The following is a 21,638-nucleotide window of genomic DNA, read 5'->3' as shown; positions in this document are numbered from 1 at the left end:
ACAATATCAAATCACTGTCTTTTCCTCACGGTTGATGCGGATGCTGCAAAACATGTACTTTAAAACCCACTGCAATGTCAGTTTTATTGTGATAGGTCTGCTATCTCTTGAACACCTTTTATTAGTGGTATGATTGAAAACTGTAACTGTCACAAAAAATATATGGCAGACATATTAGTGTTGTAAAGAACACAAATGACAGGCTGCTCATTTGGGGCAGTGCCACTGGCAGAGCCATGTAGAAGATAGTAGACAAAGGCTGCTAAGCAGAGTGTTCCACCCTACGTACCAGGAACTATGGCTGGAACATGACAGCACTCAGAATATTGGGAGGAATCTGTGTGCACCCTCAGTGTTCAATAAAATAATAAAACCCTTATTACTTCTCAAAGTTATCTCAGTAAAGAAAAATCAGGACTAAGATTAGGTAGAGCAAGAATATATGTTTTACACCAATTCTTGACTCTCAAAAACACCTGGTTAAAAGAAGACTCCATGTATTGTCTCCATCTATATAGAAAACCAAGTGAGTTTGGGAGACTGATAACTGACATCTGAACCTGTGTTTTCATAGACTACATAAACCTAAAAATTAAAATGAATGTATCTGACTGACCTTGACATACGGGGGAGCAAAAGATGACAGGTGCCACTTCACATCCACAGGACCATGATTCTCAAATTCCAGATAGTTCTCTGAAAAGAACACATGAACCATAACTGACACTCTAACAAGCCAGTGATAGCAGACTTTTGTGACAAGCCTTAGGACCTCACCAACAAGGCAGTGACCCTTGACAGAGTCCAACAGGAACTACAGGATTTTTAAAAAATTACATGTGTCCAATATCCAATTTTGAATTTTACTCAAAGCATAATGCAAAGACACATGTAATTGTAACCCCTCTGTACAGTAAAAAAGGACTGAAGTGAGGAATGAAAAGACAGCATTGTCATTTATTGACATAAGTCTGGAGGAGAAGCAGGTTTTGTTTTAGGGCTTATACATTTGCTGCACCTGTGAGATACTAATATGCAGGAGCCAAGCAGACACTTGGGTAAGCTTCTAAGCATATGGCAGTCATCAGCATCACAACTGACAAGTAATCCCCAGGGACAAGAAAGAGAGGAATACAGGTGGACTAGCCCAGATGTGCCAAACTTCATTAGTTGGTGAACAAAAGAGTCAGCAAAGAAATCTTATAAGGAGCAAGTAAAGCTGAAAAACGCAGGACATCAGTACAGAAGCTGTGAGGTCAGTAGTGTGAAAAGATTAGATAAACAAAGACATCTAAGAAGGACCTGGGTGTGAACAGGTTTAAGGTACAGTGGATAATGGCAGCACAACAGACTCAGAAAGGAAGAACTCTTCCACTACAAGTCATACTGAGAAAAGAGACAGCTGCAGGAAGAGAAATCAGGGCCAAGAAAGGTGTCTTTCAGACTATGACGCTAGTATACACCGTAGATAAAGGTAAATATACAAAGAATGAGAAACTTATGGCCCAGGAAAAAGGGGTCCTTGAGAAGGCAAGAAAAGAGAGCTGCATCTGTGACAGAAACAGATATCTTCCTTTTAGTCTAATGGCTTTTCTATTTTCCATATGTGAGGCAAAATTTAGAATTGTAAAAAATGAGAGAGGGAGCAGGGAATGAGGGGTAGAGGGAAGTACAGAAGCTCTGAGGGAATAGAGACACAGGCTACTGGTGTAGACACACACTGTGGAAGATAGAAGACAAGAGGTATCTGAGAATTGTGACGATGAATCCATCAGCAAAGGCTGTATGGCTTTGTCTAGTATCACTCTGTTACTGGAATAGGAGCATAGAGTAGCCATTCAGCTAGGTTTCACCAGTATATAATGTAGATGGAAAAGTAGAGGCAATGATTATCATGGCAGACCACATGATTCAAGAGGTTTAAGAGGGACCTCAGCAAGGTAATAGAGATACTAAGATTTCAGGGCCTTAGACTAGAGGCTACCAAGAGGTTAGAGAACTGCTGCAATCCCTGGAATAAGTGAGCCAGGAAGGAAAGAGCTTAAAATGGACTAAGAGTAGAGTAAGTTCCTGGAGGTGATGGAAAGGTCCAGGAGAGATACACAGAAGACGGATGCTGAGGCTGAAGGAAAGACAAAATTACTTTGAGAAGGAAGAGGAACAGCTTAATGAGATAGCCCCTTAAGCCTTTCTAATAAAGCCTCTATACCACTACTCATTTAGTCAAAGTCATCAGAAAAAGGAAGAGATGGAAAAAGAAAAAAATATCACAAGATTTTTTTGAGAAGCATTAGCAATAGTGTCTTTGAGATGGCAAATATACTAATTACATATAACATTGAACAAATGATTTCACCTCCACGCCTTCTGTGGAAGGTGAAAGTTATAATAGTCATTTTATAAACAGGGACACTGAAGAGTCTATTTAGCCTCTCAAGAGCCTTAGAAGTCACTTAGTGATGGAAGCCAGGTCTACCCAATGGCCTGGGTTCTCCTTCTAACTTGATAATTCCAGTCAGACATCTGTTAAGATTTAGGGAAGGATAGTTCTGGCCATCAAATAAAATCCAAAATACCAGAAATACTGAGTAACTCAATGCCCAGTTAATGTCAATTTTAATCTTAGAATTTCCTTTTTTTTTTTTTTATTGTGCTAATATTGGGGCTTGAACTCAGAGCCTGTGTGCTGTCCCAGAGCTTTTTTGCTAAAGGCTAGCACCCTATTACTTGAGCCACAGCTCCACTTCTGGCTTTCTGGTGGTTAATTGGAGATAAAGAGTCTCAGGGACTTTTTTGCCTGTGCTGGCTTCACACTGTATCTCAGCTAGGATTACAGGCATGAGCAACTGGCACCCAGCTATGTAATTCACATCTTAAGGCCGTGCTTTGAAATCAATGGGAGAGCACTTTACACATGTTATGAGCTGGGTTCAACCCTCAGCACTGCCAAGATACATTAATGTATTAAAAAGCAGTAATAGGCTCTGTTGTGGGAGATGAGTATTAGTGGGAAGGTGTTAGACTAACAAGGAGAGTGAATGAAGATGAATAGGGTCAAAGTTTCTATGTATCAAAAAACTGATCAATTGATCAGTTCTTAGGATAGGGGTAGAAGAGAAAGGGAGATTGATAGAAGGGATGAAATTGAATAAATTACATACATGAATGGAAACATCAGAATGAAATCCATCTCTCATATAACTAATATATATTAATAGAAAAAAGTAAAGGAGGGAAGGTGGCTCAGTGGTAGAGTGCTTGCCTTGCATGCATGAGGCTCTGGGTTCAACTCCTCAGCACCACATAATAGAAAAAGCCGGAAATGGCTCTGTGGTTCAAGTGGTAGAGCGCTAGCCTTGAGCTGAAGAGGTGAGGGACAGCGCCCAGGCCCAGAGTTCAGGCTCTAAGACCACCACCACCAACAACAAAAAAAAAAAAAAAAAAAGGAAGGGAAGGGAAGGGGAAGGGAGGGAAGGGGAAAAAGAAAAAAGGGAAGGAGCATATCTAGACTTAATATAGCAGTAGATGTTTGACCCACATAATTTTGTGATACAATACCTGAAGTTTTACCAGATTCTGTTGTAGGAAAAGTAATCATCTTGTTTCTTATTTCAACTTTTGTGGAAGATGGCTTTACTACTGGTTTTATCACATGACTAATGGGAGGTTCAGATGTGGTGTTAAGAATTCCAAATGTGCTAGAAGCCAAACGAGTCAAAAGTTCATCTTGAGTCAAATCTTCTTGAATTTGAACTTTCACGAATTTCTGAAATAAGCCAAATAAGGTGGTAAGACACTTTTTTTTTTTTCTTTTTGGTTGTGAGGCTTGAACTCTGGGCCTGGGCACTGCTCCTCAGCTCTTCAGCTCAAGGCTTAGCACTCTACCACATGAAACACATTTACTTCTGGTTTTCTGGTGGTTTATTGGAGGTAAGAGTCTCACAGACTTTCCTGCCCAGGCTGGCTTTGAACCACAATCCTCAGATCTCAGCCTCCTGAGTAGCTAGGATACAGGCATGAGCCACCGACGCCCAGCTGTAAGACACAAATTTAACTATCATTTTGAAACAAAGATTTTTAATTTGAGGCAGAGAAAAAAAATCCAAAGAAATGAAGCACTGACAAGTTTAAAAATTAAGGTTTATTAAAATTATAAAGACTGTGTCTTTTCTCTGCTTCCATATTCTTTTTTTTCCCTTAAAGTAATTTTTTGAAAATTAGCAATGGCTTCTAGGCCCCACCCTATAGAAATGATACAGATAACTAAGGGAAAAGTTCTATACAAAATACTCTGTTGAAATATAGCTAGCTGGGCTTCATTTGACTTAGAAAGCATAATTGCTAATAAGGATTATGAAAATGAATGTAAAAAATAAAAGGAATATTTCTCAGCAAAGCATTGTACAGTACCTTCTGTCCATTGTCACAGTGAATATAGATCAAGCCACTCCATGGGAACATAGACTGTTTTGTGGATAAGGAAGAATTAGGACTCACAAGAATTTGTAGTTTACTCCTTTAAAAAAAAAAAAAAAGGTGTAATAATAAAAACCAAAAACATCCAATTCTTTAACAGAAGTAACAATAAAGGTTACAACCACTGTTCTGTCAATGACCAAGTCTTCCCATGACTGAAAAACACCAGAGAACCAGGTTAGCTCCTATACTTCCCTATATATGGTTCGTCTGACCTCAACCCTTGATTCAAGGGCCAACACAAACTTGTATGACAAGAATCCATGAGTCCAAGGGCAAACCAAATCATAGAAATGCTATCTCAAAAGCAATTCAAAATAAAATTTCTGTAGCAAATGGATTGTACTACAAAACCTCTGAGCCACATGATAATAAGGGATAATACAGTTAAGGCACTAAGCTAATTAAGAGCTGGGTAGCAAACTGGAAGAAAAGTAGGGAAGGAGGTATTTTAAAGAGAGAGAAAGAGAAAGAAATCATGCTTTTTCATGCTCAAAATTCTCTTTAAGGAAAATGAGTTCCAAAGAATTTAAATGTGGATAGTGAAATCAGAATTATAACTAACAAAAATCATCATTTACAAGTGGCAAAAATAGAAGGTCAAGATTATTCTCCACTGTTAATGGCTAAATATGTGGGACTATATAAGGCATTTGTGAAACACCTGTTTTATTATCTCCCTATCCTTCTATCCATTAGTTGGTGATGGCTTACAGAATACTGAGTAGATTGCTTTGGTCTCAGTAAAGCCATCTCTGGGGTGTCATTGTCCATATTTTAGCTCACACTTTAGCTCAGCCAACTTTCCAAAAATGCATATTCATCATTTTGCCAATGTAAAGAAATTCCAAGTTGTTCTTTTCAAAAACTGCTAATCCAAAGTAGGATGCACCTTCCAGATGTGACAACTGTGTGCTAACCACACATGAAGTCCTGGACAGCTGCAGAACTGTAGCTTTACCTCATCAATAATAAGGCTATGTACAGAGGGAAACTGTGTAAACATCTGGCTCCAATGTATGCCTTTTCTCAGAACATCTATGTAGAAAACAGTAAGCTATCTTATGGCTCAAGTCAAGAAGTTCACTCTCAAAAGTGTCCTTCAGGAAAAAACAAAAGCAGAATATAAATGCCAAATTGGGAGACAATCAGACCATCTAAGGCTTTAGAGATTGTCATCCATTATCACACATTCTGCTTTTATTCCTTGTCTTTGTAGGCAAAGTGCTATGATAGAAAATATTTTCTTGTCTTCTATATCGGAGTCCCTATTCCACCTCAAACACTTTCCTCAACCACCTCAGGGCCCAGTCTACCTGGCTAGGTATGAGATCTATGCTTCACTAAAGGAATTAAGTCTTGAGCCCACTAATGTATAACAGAAGTAGGTATCCACTTGTATGGTCAGGACAGTACAAACCTCTACTGAAAAAAATTTATTTTGCAGTGTTTGGACATAACTCAGGGCCTTGCACATGCTTGGCAAGCCCTTCTATACTGAACTATATGCTAAGACCCTGAACAAATTTAAATGAATATTATTTAATCCTTAAAGTTGCCATGATGTCATCTAAATAACACCCAGAACAACACTGAAGATACACTTACTCTGGTGCAATAAATCCGTGTTGTGGTGTGACTGTCAGGCAATGGGCTGGCCAATATAGTTCAAATTTCAGCAACCTGACAGAATTATTAACAATCTGGAAACGTCCAGTTTTTGTCATATCACCTATTGTAGCAAATAAATCGAATGTAACTTTCATTTAGCAACAGTGAAAAAAGACAAGTGTAAATAAAAATAAGTTTTAAATAAGTACACTAGTTACAATGGCTTACTTAGCAATTCTTAGCTACTCAATTATGGGAATTTCAAATCTGTTTAAAAAGGCATACTTGATAACTCCTGGAAACTACAAAGACACTGAAAACCTTGAACAAAGAGAAAAATAGCAATCTCAAAATTGTTAGCTCCTGGTTTTAATTTTGGCACATGTGTATGTATTCGTTTTTTTGTTTGTTTGTTTTTTTTGTGTCAGTTGTGGGGCCTGAACTCTGGGCCTGGGTGCTGTCCCTCAGCTCTTCAGCTCTTCCACTTGAGCCACAGCCCCACTTCTGGTTTCTTTCTGCTTATGTGGTGCTGAGGAATCGAACCCAGGGCCTCATGCATGCAAGGCGAGCGCTCTACCACTGAGCCACCCTTGTTCTGACTCTGAACCAGCCTTATCAGGGTTAAGGTAGTAGCTATCAAGGCAGGGTGTGGCTCTGCTCTCAAGACGCTGAGCTGGGTAGGACAGGGCTCCAGATGAGCTCTAATCAGGCCTCTGTGGTGCAGTCTGTCCAATTACGTGTGAGGACAGAACACAGACAACAACCCCTAAAGGCACATCTGATGACTTGCTGAAATACTCACAAGAAGAAGGAGCTACCAGAATTAAGTGTTCAGGTTGGATGGTCCACATCTCTTCAGAGGCTGCTGTATCTTGAGATGAGTGGGCAGCTTGTGAGAGAAAAGGAGACCCTTGAGGACCTTTAACTGGTAAAACATCCAAAGAGATATTGCCACCATGTTTATCAGAAGGTCTCAATTCACTAGGAAAAAATTATTCAAAAATTAAAAAAGCAAAGTCAAAAACGATGAAAAGCCAGACACTTTCACATTTAATAGTGATTTTGTTTTTTGTCGTGGGGCTTGAACTCTAGGTTTGGGTGCTGTTCCTGCACTCTTCAGCTCAAAGTGAGCGCTCTATCGCTTGAGCTACAAGCGCCACTTTCAGTTTTCTGGTGGTTTATTAGAGATAAGAGTCTCACAGACTTTCCTGGCTGGGCTGGTTTTGAACCATAATCCTCAGATTTCAGCCTCCTGAGTAGCTAGTATTACAGGCATGAGCCACCAACGCCTGGCTAATATTAATTCTTTATAAAATAAAAACAATTAGATAAAACTAAAAGGGTATTACATGCCATATACTTTTGAGTGAATAGAAATATCCACCAGTCAGGAACAAAAAGTGAACAAACATAGCAGTGGTACTCATTAGACACTATGAAATGAACTATCCAACTTGAGAGTACTTATGGGAGGGAAAAACTGGGAGAGAGGGAGGGAGGGAGGGAGGAACATTGTCCAAAAAGAAATGCATTCTTCAACTGAAACCCCTTAATAGTAATAATTAAAAAAATTAAAAATCAAGCTGACCACTGTGTCTCATGTCTATAATCCTACCTATCCAGAGGCTGAGATCTGAGGACTATAATTCAAAGCCAGCTCAGGGAGGAAAGTCATTGAGATTATTATCTCCAAGTAACCATCAAAAAGTGGAAAAACAGAGCTGTGGCTTAAGTGGTAGGAAACTAGCCTTAAGCAAAGAAGCTCACTCAGGGTCAGTGCCTAGACTCTAAGTACAAGCCCCAGGACCAGAACCAAAAAAAAAAAAAAAAAAAATTATCCTTATTTTTACTTACATACTTTTTTTTTTTTTTTTTTTGGGTCCAGTCGTGGGGCCTGAACTCTGGGCCTGGGCGCTGTCCCTCAGCTCTTCAGCTCAAGGCTAGCATTCTACCACTTGAGCCACAGTGCCACTTCCGGCTTTTTTCTTTTTGCTTATGTGGTGCTAAGGAATCGAACCCAGAGCCTCATGCGTATAAGGCAAGTACTCTACCACTGAGCCACCTTCCCAGCCCACTTATATACTTTTTATGTTTTATTTATGTAGGCTAGAAGTATAACTCTGGAGCATTTATCTAATATGGTCAATGCTCTGAGTTTGACCCCAAACACTGCAAAGAAAATTAAATAGTGTACAAAAAAACCCAAATACAATGTAAGTTACATAGTATACATAGTATGATATAAAAAAATCAGTGATTTCCATTATTTTTCTGCCTGATTCTGCATCTGAATCTATTAAAAGAGAATCATGGCTCAAAGCCAGCCTAGACAGAAAAGTCCATGAGACACCATCTCTTAAAATAACCAGCAAAAGCTGGGCTGAGGACATTGTTCAAGCAGTAACATTAGCAAGCTGAGCAAATGAGAGACCAAGTTCAAACCTGAGTACCAGTACCAAAAGAAGATTGACTAGAAAATGACCAATATCAAAAACGTGAGAAAATTCAAATTCTTAACATAATAGAACTACACAATGGCAACTTTTTTTATGACAATGAATGACACTAAGAAATACTAAAACAGAAAAGTCTTCTAATAGGAAGAAATGCTAATCCAGTCTACCAGACTATTATAACAGGGTTTGTTTAGCTGTAATTCAGATGAATTTTGTAATCACTAGTGCTTCAAAATTGGTGATTTTTTAATAAAATAAAAATAAATATTATAAAATAAAATGTTATTACAAAATCATCAATTTTGTAAAACCAATGCTCTCTCATCTTCGGTTTTCAAATTATACTTCTACTGTCCCAGAAAAACAAGGGAGAACTATCTGGGAAAAAAAAAATCACCAGATTAAAAAGGGATAGGAGGTATGACTCAAGTAATACAGTGCCTGCCTATTAAGTATGAAAACCTGAGTTCAAACCCAAGTACTATTTTTAAAAACCTCATATATTTATATAATCAGTCATAGACAAGTTAGCATTATATACCACCTGGGAATATACTTTGGAAAAACAAATGGCATTATTATTTTTTAATTGTAAATGTGATCTATAGAAGGGTTATAGTTACTACATATGTCAGTCATTGAGTACATTTCTTTTTGAATAGTGTCACCTCTTCCATTTTCCCCTCCCCAACAAGTTGTATAGTTCATTTTCAACATAGTGTCTAGTGAATATCACTGCTGAAACACTTCTTTTGTGTATCTCAAACTCATCTGTTAACTAACTGACGCAGTTAGTTAACTGTTAACTAACTCATTAGTAAGAAAAAGGTCATCTTTATTCTTACTACACCCTATTTTCTCCTATTTTATTAGAGAATACTGAAGAAAAAAAGAAAGATGACTTTAACAAAGTTAGTAATCTTGGAGAAAACAGATCTCTCAGTAAACACTCTAATGTCCTTATGTATATAGAATTTGCTTTTAATAGGATATATTTATTTGATCTATCCAAAATTGTATGTGGAATAAAACTGAATTTGATGTGTATATGGGGAACAGCTCTTTGAAGAATTACATGGTTATGTCATCAAAGAACAAAACACAACTCCCATACTCAGCTGCCCCTTTTTGTAAGCCATGTATATTACCAGTAAAGAACTGGTATTAAGTTTGAACCAGAGTATGAGCATTTAATTTTATAACAAGTACCCACAAGTGCAGTGGCATCCCAGCCTCTCCAGGCTTCACCTAAAGTCATTACAGAAGCTTAGTTCTCTGAAGATCTGATTTGATCATCTAAACCTCCATTATCACAATGTTGAAAGGTAAAGAAAGGATAAAGGAACTACTCTATACTAAAAGCAAGTAAAAAAAAAGACAGACCATCTAAATGCAAGATGTGATCTGAGATTATGGACCAGAGCAGAAGAGGGTTTTGTTCTGTGGTTTAACTATGGAGGACATTATTGTACATGTTTAATAGAAATCTATGGAATAAGTGATACTACTAAATCAATATTAAATATTCTAATGGGGTGGATTTACCATAGAAAATATTTTTAAGACAATTTAGGGCTTATAAGTGATCATGCTGCAACTTACTCTTGAATGGGCCAGAAAAAAGATTTAAACAAGTTAGAGATATAAAGAATGATAAGGTAAATGTGAAAAATGTTTAATAATTGGGAAATCAGAGAACAGGGCTTATAGGAATTCTCTGTATTATTTTTAAACTTCCCTCAGAGTTTGAAATGATTTCAACTTAAACTAAAATATAAAGGGAAAATAAACATTTTGATAGAAAACATAGGACAGCAAAAAAAAGATCTACTATAGTCAAATAATCTTGAAATCTGGTAAAGGAATTTTGCTGGTATATTTGTTTTACCTTTTAGATTCCAAGCTAGCTTTGGGAGAAGGCTGAAGAAGTTCTCTGTTAGGAACAGAATCTCTGAATTCTCCAATTACTGAAAGCATAATTTTACGCATGTTTCCATAAAATAGCTGAATATCGTTAGGCCGTTGGGGAAGATCATGTACTAGAAAAGAAAATGTTTTGAAGCATATGAACCTTCACATTAAGCACAATGCAAAATAACAGAAAAAAAATTACATATTAACGTAATTTTCTTAGGTTGGGGTAGGTGGTGTTTTGATTAACGCTACTGAGAGGCACAAAATGATAGGCAACCCAGCATTAGGACAGCACAGGCTCTGAACCTGAATGTGAGATTCACTTGTCACTCATTTGTTCTGTGACCTCTGGCAAATTACTTATTCACTCTGAGCTTTAGTTTCCTTGACTAGAATCTGGCATAACAGCTCTCTATCTCAGGAAAACTGTGAGCCTTATTAAAGTAAGAATGTTTTTGAAGATATGAATAGTAGCAGACATTTACATAAAACTTACAGTGGGCCAGGTACTGCTCTACTATCTTAATATTAAGGTATTAAAGTATATCTTAATATTAAGGTATTACAATTTCCTGTTAAAAATCTAAAGCACAAGGAGGTTGAAAACACACATAATTTAAATGAAAGTCTCAAAGATATGTAATACATCACCACAATATATCCTGTATCTTGAATTCAAGGACACACCAAGTTTGAACTCACCTGCACTTCAGATAGGTGATATTGGCAAGTTGCATGAGTTCTTGGTTGGGTTTATCAAACAACCTGTATTATAACTTATTTCTTGACTTTCATGGACACAGCTCTCTCTACCTGGAACATCTCTACCTTGTCAACCCCTCTTTGTTCAAGTCTTCTTAGAGAGACACCTCATCCTCAGTGAGGGGCAGGCCCTTTCTTTGTGCTTCTCTCATTCCCAAATATACTCCAGCACAGCATTGTTTACCACCCTTCAATGATCAGATGTCTACATCTGTCAGTCTCTTGTGTCCACAAGTGACTAGCACCATGTGTACTCTATATGTATTTATTCAGTCAGGGAAGGGGATGTTACTGTATCATGGAACTATGGCAACTTCTGAACTACCACAGTCTAGCTATGTGTTTCCACTTAAGGTCTTCATAGCTGCAATATGATGATGTATCAATGCTTCATCTTCACAGCAGTTTTCAATTTAGCTACTATCTATATCCTTCCTATAAAGAGATAAGGGACTAAAGTGGCAGAGATGAGGTTTTTTTGTCAGTTGTGGGGCTTGAACTCTGGGCCTGGGTGCAATCCCTCAGCTCTTCAGCTCAAGGCGAGTGCTCTACCACTTGAGCCACAGTGTCACTTTGGTTTTCTGAGTGGTTTATTGGAGATGAGTCTCACGTACTTTCCTGCCAGGGCTGGCTTTCAACCGAGGTCCTTAGATCTCAGCCTCCTGAGTAGCTAGGATTACAGGCGAGAGCCACGGATGCCCAGCCTTAGAGATGAGTCTTGAGTGTGCTTTATTCCCTTAGCACACTGATGACATGACCACATCCAATCTTTTATTAATGATTTTCAACTAACTTATGCCTAGAGAAGAGCTAGATTCTTAATTTAATAAAAAGAGCAGACTAATCTACAACATCCCTACAAAGATATAACTATGCTTTACTTTCATCATCAATTTTTCAGGACAAAAGAACATTACATCATTTAAAAACTAAAACTAAAAAAAAAAAAAGAAAGAAAGAAAAAAACAAAAAAACAAAACTAAAACTAACAAGGAAAAAAAATCACCTGAAATCTGACCACCAAAACATTGATTTTTTTTTTGTATTTATGTATATTCACACATTAAGTTATTTTTATTAAAATGAGATCTTACTATGTAAAAATTTAAAAGCTGTTTTTTTCTTAATTTTCCTATGCCACTTAGTATAGAATTATATTGTTTTCATAGCTTCAAAACATTCTGCGTAATTAAACTGCCATCTATTCTTGGGCATTTTGGTCACCTCTCAATTTTAACTACTACTGTACAAACTATGGTATAAGCTATTTATGTATGTATATGTATAATCTATGTAAATAATATGTAAATCTATGTAAATAACCTCTGTAAATAATACTTATATGTATATACATAATCTATGGTAAAAAATGTGTACATATATTTTTACACAATTTTTCTGTCTTGTTACATTTATAGTGTATGAATAATAAGACACTATTAAATATTTGAACTGCTGTGCTCAAATAGGACAAAACATCTAGGTTATAGTCATCTTACATGTCTTTTGTGGAATTCCTTCTTCCATCATATCCTCCATAATTTTACAGTGGCACTGAAATCTCAAAATGAAAGTGAGAATGATCACTATTTACCTCATGCTCATTCTCTCTGCTTATATACTGCCTACACACAGAATCTATATGAAATATTACTAACACCAAAAATATAAAGTGAAGCTCCTCTGATTCTCAAGACAATTCTGCATGAATGAGAAGCTTGCTATCACTCTTCTCATTCTACAAAGAAGAAATTGCTCTAATTTGAATAAACTACAGTGATGTAATTTATTTAAAGTCACAGAGCAAAGCTGTGGCTCAAAATCAGCCAGATACCAGATCCAAATTAGCATTTCTTCCCTTCTGTCACATGATGACCAGACAACACTACAAGTGACCAAAACATGGAAGACAAGCTGAAATTCTTACCTTCCTCTATCAGTAGTTCATCCTGAAATGCTTCAACAAAATTAATGTTTTGCAATACACTATGCTCTGGAAGTATCTGCTTTATAATTCCAGGTTTCTGCAGCAAGGCTCTGCCAGAGAGATTTTTATGAAAAAAGTGATTTTATATATAAATGACCTCAATTAGATATTTATTAATTCATTTGGCAAATCTCACTAATGACAGGTTACATGTGTATATACATCTCATGCCTTAGTCCTAATAGTGCTTTTAAAATAGAAAACCTGTTTTGGAGGTTGAGTTGAAAATTGCACATGATTGTGCAATAGTCACTTTCAGTTAAATTAAAATCAGGGACTAAGAACAGACAGAAAACTAAAGTTAGATTGTTTTAAGGTGTTACATTTCATTATCTTTGACAACTTTGATCAGTCAGAAATTTGCGTTGGGGGAGGGAATTGTAAGACACCAAGAAAAATATGTAAATTACCATATAACTTTGTCTATTTGGCCTCTTGCAGAGAATCTTTGAAAAGAAATATAAACTTGTCTACTATATTCATGTATTCATAACAAAAGGAATCTCATTACTGTAAAGTTTATGGCAAACAGCTGTGAAACATATCTCTATCTCCCAGTAAACCAAAGGGGAAAAAAAGTTCGTGTTTATAAAATAATTAAGAAACAAATATAGGGGCTGGGAAGGTGGCTCAGTAGTAGAGCGCTTGCCTTGCATTCATGAGGCCCTGGGTTCGATTCCTCAGCACCACATAAGCAAAAAGAAAAAAGCCGGAAGTGGCGCTGTGGCTCAAGTGGTAGAGTGCTAGCCTTGAGCTGAAGAGCTGAGGGACAGCACCCAGGCCCAGAGTTCAGGCCCCACAACTGGACCCCCCCCAAAAAAAGAAAGAAACAAATACAACAGGTTAGCTCTTCACAGTTGGCTGTTATAATATCATATAGCAAGTCAACCTTAATCTCTTACTATTCCAATCTTAATCTTTTACTATTCCAATGTGACCAACCAATTAAAACCAAACAATCATCAAGTACAATGACTGACATCAGTAATCCCAGCTCCTTGGAAAGTGAAAATCAGAAGAATCAATGTTTAAAGCCAGACCAATCCAGGTGCCGGTGGCTCACTCCTGAAATCCTAGCTACTCAGGAGGCTGAGTTCTGAGGATCACAGTTCAAAGCCAGCCCGAGCAGGAAAGTCTGTGAGACTCTTATCTCCAATTAACCACCAGAAATCCCAAAGTAGCACTGTGGCTCAAGTGGTAGAGCGCTCACCTTGAGCTGAAGAGCTCAAGGACAGCACCCAGGCACAGAGTTCAAGCCCCATGACTGACAGGAGCAGGCTGGGGGGGGGGGGGGGGGGGGGGGGGGAAGCAAAGCAGGCAAAAAAATTAGTGAGACAAACCCTACAGCTGAGCATGATAGTGATCACCTCACCTGTGTTTCCAACAAACCAAAATGCAAAAATAGGAAGATAATGGTCTAGGCATAAAGATGAGACTCTATCTAAAGAGTAAAAAGCAAAAAGGGTGGGCACTGCTTAAGTAATTACTTAAGCAAAAACTTATTACTGGGCTGGGAAGATCGCTCAGTGGTAGAGTGCTTGCCTTGCATGCATGAGGCCCTGGGTTCGATTCCTCAGCACCACATAAGCAAAAAGAAAAAAGCTGGAAATGGCGCTGTGGCTCAAGAGGTAGAGCGCTAGCCTTGAGCTGAAGAGCTGAGGGAAAGTGCCCAGGCCCAGAGTTCAGGCCCCACGACCGGACCCAAAAAACAAAAAACAAAAGAACTTATTACTTACTTTTTATTAGAGTGCCTGACTAGCAAGTTCAAGGCCCAAAAAATATAAAAAAATCTAGGTTCTGTATCAGAATAAAAGACAGCAGAGCATAAAGAGCTGGAAGAAGGAAAGACAACCTATGATATTCACCCAAATCTACTAAAGTTAGTGATTTTCTACTAATAGATAAAACATCATGAGCTTTACCCATTTTATATTAAGCCTAATAATAAAAGAATCCAGAATTTAGTAACAATGGAACATGTTTAAATAATACCTGGAGCCAGATCAGTATCTTACATTTGTCAACATTCTGGTATATCAAACTATATTTAAACTAGATATATTAAATTTTATAAATGATAACCTACACATTTCTAAAATACAGTGGGCATTTCAAATAATTCAGATTTCTAATCATCTGAATAATAATAATCTTTCAGTAGTTGTGAAATTCTTTTCTGAAACTGATCTATTGCTGGATATATTCTCAAGAGTACATTAAGAATACTGTTCTATTATAAGGTATGATGTTCCTACTAGATAAAGGAAAAGAGGCATGGTACATACATTAAGATTAAGAAGCACAAGGCAAAAATAAATATATAGATGTTTGCTACAGGTATTTACAACCTATATTATGCCAATTTATCAACCATACAAATTTTACCAAGTTTTTTTTTTCCAATTTGTCAATTCACTAATAAACAATGAACATGTATGTTCTAAAACTATCATGTCCTAAAGCATCTATTAAGCATTCCTTGCATCCATTGGTTAGCTCCCAACATTGTTCAAGGTAAGTAATCTACCTTCGATACTGCTGTCTGGAAATTTCATCACCACCAAAGAAGTATATAGTCGACAGTTCTGTCGCAGTGTTATTATCACTCTTTCTGTCAGATGGATTATATATTAAAGTAACATCCTGATATAAAAAAAGGAGTATATTAAGTAATTTTCCTGAGTATGAAAAATATAATTCTAGATGATATTTTTAAAATCTCACTCTAGTATCTTCTAGGCCTAACCATTCAATAGACAGTGCATATGTATCATATTTCCAAGACTAGATAAGCACTTATACTCCCTCATTACTTCAAATATTATTTTCATTTTTGCCATAAAATACCTAATTTTTATTAGCATATATTTGTGACATTTCTACACATTTATACAATGTGTCCGATCAATCTCATTTACTCTAGCATTCTTTCTTGTTCTTTCCCCCTTCCTAAAACAATTTCAACAGGATTTATTGTTCTATTTTCATACATGCAAACAATATATTTCAACCATTTGACCATATTCATCCTCATTAATCCTACTTTGCCAGCCCAACCTCTCCCTCTAATATCCTCCCCAAAAAAAACCTGTTTCTTTACCATCCCTCTAACTCTCTATTAATCAAAGCTATCATCAGGTTCTTTTTTCATACTTATTTGCCATATATTTCAAAATTATCTATTCTTTTTCCCTGCCCTCTTCCCCTCCTCTTCCTAATAAATCCCTTAAACTCATATTCTATGTATGTATAAATATATATAAGCATATATATCTTAAATATATAAACACATATTTAAGATACATAATTATTCATCTAAAATGAGTTATTTCAAAGCAGAAAACTTTATACTTACTTCTCGTGTTCTTTCCTTGAGTATAAAGTTATCTGGAATAATCCTTAATACTTTAGGATCCAGCAAAATTTTTTTCTGAGAATCCTTAAAGCCAACTGCTTTAACAAAAGCTGCTCGAGAGCCAGTGTTTCGGACAGAAAAAACAATTTTACTTTCTTTGCCAGGAATTAAGTCATTCACTGTCACCATGTAACTGTCAGATAATTTTTTAACACCTTCCAAAATAAGATTACTTGTTCCTCCATATCCAGACAAAGGTATCTAAAAGAATATATAATCCCAAATTATTTTAGGTAAGAGAGCAGAATATTTAATTACAGTTAGAAGAAAATATAGAAAGATTTAATACAATTAAAGTTTTTAGTATTCATGTAATTAGTCTAGTAAGTGACTCTACTTCCAGTGTAATGTTATATAAAGACTTTAATCTTCAGAGAAAAACAAATCAAAGCACTGCAAACATTGTTTAATCTTTAATGTCAAGAATAATTATTTCCTTGTATAAATTCAAGGTGACAGAGGAAAATAAAAAATTAGTAGAGGGCTCAATGGTGGATGGCTTATCTAGCATGCTCAAGGTACTGGGCTTGATTCCCAGAACCACTAAAAAACAAAAACAAGAAATTAGTGTAACTATGCCTGCTTCAGAACTTTTTACAGTGAAACATACTGGCATTTGTAATTTATTCTGAAATGACCAAAGAAAAATGGCCAATGGCTCACACCTGTAATCCTAGCTACTCAGGAGGCTGAGATCTGAGGATCGTGGTTCATAGCCAGCCCAGGCAGGAAAGTCCAGGAGACTCTTATCTCCAATAAAACACTAGAAAACCGGAAGTGGCGCTGTGGCTCAAGCGGTAGAGTGCTCGCCTTGAGCTAAAGAGTGCAGGGACAGTGCCCAAGCCCAGAGTTCAAGCACCATAACCGACAAAAAAAAAAAGAAAAATAGATGAAATTAATGGATGTAAATATGTGGTAAAAGAAATATAGCAAAATATGAACTGTAAGGATCTGTGGTAAAACATGTGACTACTAACTACATTGTTCTTCCAACTCAGTAATTCTGAAATTTTTCATTAAAAAATGTCTTAGAGGGAAAATCATTTGGTACAATCAGTGTCAAAGAGAAGTATGCAAAAGGAACTAAGGACAAGTACTCAAAAACTCTCCAAAGACAGTGACTGGTAATGTGGAAGCAACAGACTGGAGCCAGGTTTAAAAGGAGACTGTTGCTGCTTCCACAGGGCACAAGTCCAAGAAACGAGGATTTACAGATACCTTCCATTAGCCAGAACATAAGGGAATAAAATAACCCCTATATTCTTCAAAATGACACTGTTATAATTAAGGATAAAAACTTAACAATGTGCATTTCTTTCCTAGGAAACTTTTGCAAACATGGAATAATCTACAATGACTTTTTATTATCTAATATAAGGCAAATGTTATGTAAATGATATTGTACTCCATGTTCTAGGAAATAATACAAAGAAGAAGTCTGAGCTGGGCATCAATGGCTCACACCTGTAATCCTAGCTACTCAGGAGGCTGAGATCTGAGGATCACAGTTCAAAGCCAGCCCAAGCAGGAAAGTCCGTGAGACTCTTATCTCCAATAAACCACCAGAAAACCGGAAGTGGCACTGTGGCTTCAGTGGTAGAGCTGAAGAACTGAGGGAAAGCATCCAGGTCCAGAGTTCAAGCCCCATGACAAAGAAAAAAAGAAAGAAAGAAAGGAAGGAAAGGAAGGAAGGAAGGAAGGAAGGAAAGAAGGAAGGAAAGGAAGGAAGGAAGAAAGAAAAAGAGAGAAACAGAGAAAGAAAGAAAGAGAGAAAGAAAGAAAGAAAGAAAGTTTGTTCATTAAAGGAAGTTTGTTCATTACAGACAATTTTTTTTCCCAAACACTTTAGATTAGTGGTTAGTTGACTGCAGATGTGGAACCTGCAGATGTGACCAACTATATTTTCAAAGCCTAAATGTCACAAATGACTGAGTGGAAAGGTTTGAAAAAATGATTGAGAAATCCAACTAATGTCAATAAACCCATAGATTAACCAAGTAAACCTATTGCTATAGAGAAAGGTTTTCATAACCTCAATACTACTGAAATTTAGAGATGGTGAGAGCTGCCCTGTTTACCAAAGTATTGTTTAGCAGCATCTGTGGCAGATGCTATTGGCACCCTTGTACCAATTAAGACAACCAAAAATGTCTCCAGACATTGCCAATTGTTCCCTGAGGGTAATAAAGCACCTGGTTGAGGATCACTGCTCTAGAGAACTACAAAACAGAGCTGATCTTAGTAGTCAAAAGACTGCATAATAGATCAACATGGGCTTGCAGTCAGATGGCCTAAATTTGAATATGGCCTCTATCATTTAGCAGACAAGAGGCACAATCATGGTCAGACCTTTCTCAAAGTCTTGATTTCACCATAAGTAGAATGTAGAGAACAATATTATCTCAGGTGATTTTAAAAATAAAATGTGATAATCCACATACAGATGAAGGACAGGGCCTAGCATGCACTCAATTTTCAATAAGTAGTATATTTTTATTGGGAAATTGGACGGCAAGTAGCTGCATGTCACACATAAGGGAATTTGTCAGATAACTGCAATGAAGTAACTACAATAGTCACAGTAAGTGTAAGTGTCAGAGACACGGTCTGTGTAAGTGTGTACAGCATTCAGGAGGCTAAGACAAGGAGGATCATGAGTTCAAGGTCAGTCAGAGAGTTACATAGCCAATCGGTCAAAACAGTAAAAAAAAAAAAAAAGTAAAAGAGCCATAATAGCATAATTATCACAGGCGATCCCTACTGAGCCAACCTCTATGAGAAGATGCTGTGGAAATCTTAGGCAGAAATCTCACCAGGATCTTAGTTTTAAAAGACATCAAACAAGAACCTCAGCTTGGAGGCTATCAAATCAAGTAGTTGTACCAAAAATCACCAGCTGAAGAGATAAAGAAGCAACTCCACCAATCCATCGACACCTGGCCAAGCAACCATAAACTGAATCAACTGAAACTGCTAAAATAAATAATTTTGCCTCTTAAATTGCTTATATCTGGTGTTTTGTTTATAGTGATGAAAAGCTAACAGAAAAATGGTTTCAGAAGTAGAATCACTACAATAACTAAACTTGACTATGTGACTCTAACTTTCAGAACTGATTTGAGGGAGGAATTTAGAAACACTTAGAATATAGGCTAAAGAAGCAATAGAAAGCTAAGCAGAGTTTAATGGGTAGTTCTAGTAGAATCTCAGAAGACCTCAGTGTCTACAGGAATGTGAACAGTGAAAGCCATACTCAGGAGGTTTCTGATAAGAAGTGTACTAGAGACCACATGTGGTACAGTCTAGCAAAGAACTTGTCTACATTTTATCTGTGCCCTGAGATTTTGAATAAGGCTGTTTAATCTGTTGAAAGAAATTTCAAGATAATAGCACTCAGGTTGTTCATGGTTATTGCTGACTGCTTTTTAGTGAGGTATACAGTGAGGATCAGAAGCAAAAAGCACAGTGGGATTTGAACATGAATTTGGATAAAAAAAGAAGAGCTGACTACTTTCTGCTTCCTGCAGGACATGAGATGAAGAAGCTTCTTTGCCACACACTCCTGATGCCATGATGTTCTGCCCAACTGCACAACGCTAACCACCTATGGACTGAACCCTCTGAAACCAAAAATCAATAATCCTTCCCTTTCAATTGTTTTTCCGGTTCACATCACCCATATGTGTTAATGCTTCCGTTTCCTCACATATGAAAATAGCAGTTTTTAAAAGAACTCTTATCAAACAATTACGCTTACCATGGACAAGTCAACAGGCTCCACAGACTCTAGTGTCAAATAAAGCTTTCTTCTAAATTATTATCTTGTAATTTATCATTCTCCAATTTGACAAAAGGAAATGGGACTAACATTTCAGTCCCACATCCACCACCAGGTGGATACATTTTAAAGATGTGTACTTTTGTGTAGAGTTTTTTCATTTGACTATCCAGCCCTTATTTTCCTCCTTAAATGATTTCTTTTTTTTTGGTTGGTCATGGGGCTTGAACTCTGGGCCTGAGTGTTGTCCCTCAGCTCTTCAGCTCAAGGCTAGCACTCTACCACTTGAGCGACAGCGCCACTTCCGGTTTTCTGGTAGTTTATTGAAGATAAGAGTTTCACGGACTTTCCTGCCCGGGCTGGCTTTGAACCGTGATCCTCAGATCTCAGCCTCCTGATTAGCTAGGATTACAGGCGAGAGCCACTGGCACCCAGCGACTTTTCTATCTCTAGTTGCTCTGAATGTTTTCTATGCAAACTGTCTTCAATGTTTAAAAAATTATATTGAAAATAAACAATATAAAATTTTTTGTCTTTGTAGCTCTAATACCCAGAACATGCTAGCAAGTTCTTTTGTTTCCTTCTTTCCTTCCTTCTATCATTCCTTCCACTTTCTCTCTCTCTCTCTGTCTCTCTTTTCCCTGTTCCTACTTCCATTGCTTCTTCCCTCACTCCTTTTTCTTTTTTCTTTTGTAGCAGTACAGGGGCTTGAACTCAGTGACTACATACTGTCCCTGTGCTCACTGGCTAAAGACCAGAACTCTACCACTTGAGCTATAGCATTACTTCTGGATTTTTGGTAGTTAACTGGAGATAAGAGTCTCATGGGCTTTCCTGCCATGGCTGGCTTTGATACTTGATCTTCAGGTCTCAGCTTCCTGAATAGCTAGAATTATAGGTGTGACCCATGGTGCCAGGCCCTTTCTTTCTTTCTTTTTTGGAAGTACTGGGGTTTGAATGCAGGACCTTGCACTTGCTAGCCAGGTGCCCTGCTACTTGAGCCACTCTATAAACCCCAAAGTTGAGTAAATTCTAAAAACAAGTAACTGTTATGGTCTGAATGTTGGTATCTGCCAAAATTCATATACTGAGTCAATACTTAATATTAATGTTTCAAAAGACAGGGCCTTTTAGGAAGTGTCTTAAATCCCAAGATGCTCCCATGCTCATGAATAAGATTAGTATACTTATAAACCAGGATGAAAGGAATGTACTAATCCTTCTACCATGCAAAGACAT

At 37.2% G+C, this 21,638-nt stretch overlaps 1 protein-coding gene across 2 annotated transcripts in view; it reads right to left on the bottom strand.

The window, feature by feature from the left end:
- Cep192 (centrosomal protein 192) overlaps nt 1-21,638 on the bottom strand; it is a 116,518-nt gene that overhangs the window by 22,673 nt on the left and 72,207 nt on the right. For both annotated transcript variants that reach the window (XM_042683664.1, XM_042683665.1), the window contains exons 32-40: nt 16,562-16,822; nt 15,734-15,849; nt 13,147-13,256; nt 10,432-10,582; nt 6,890-7,068; nt 6,085-6,208; nt 4,411-4,516; nt 3,559-3,766; nt 617-696 (exon numbers count right to left, since the gene is read on the bottom strand). In XM_042683664.1, the coding sequence (XP_042539598.1) occupies nt 617-696; nt 3,559-3,766; nt 4,411-4,516; nt 6,085-6,208; nt 6,890-7,068; nt 10,432-10,582; nt 13,147-13,256; nt 15,734-15,849; nt 16,562-16,822 (1,335 nt within the window). The remainder of the gene's footprint in view (nt 1-616; nt 697-3,558; nt 3,767-4,410; nt 4,517-6,084; nt 6,209-6,889; nt 7,069-10,431; nt 10,583-13,146; nt 13,257-15,733; nt 15,850-16,561; nt 16,823-21,638) is intronic.

Source organism: Dipodomys spectabilis, unplaced genomic scaffold, assembly GCF_019054845.1.
Source record: "Dipodomys spectabilis isolate Male_0828 unplaced genomic scaffold, ASM1905484v1 ptg000083l, whole genome shotgun sequence".
Lineage (NCBI taxonomy): Eukaryota > Metazoa > Chordata > Mammalia > Rodentia > Heteromyidae > Dipodomys > Dipodomys spectabilis.
The sequence above is the reverse complement of the archived record's forward strand: the minus strand, read 5'-3'. Positions and strand labels throughout refer to the sequence as shown.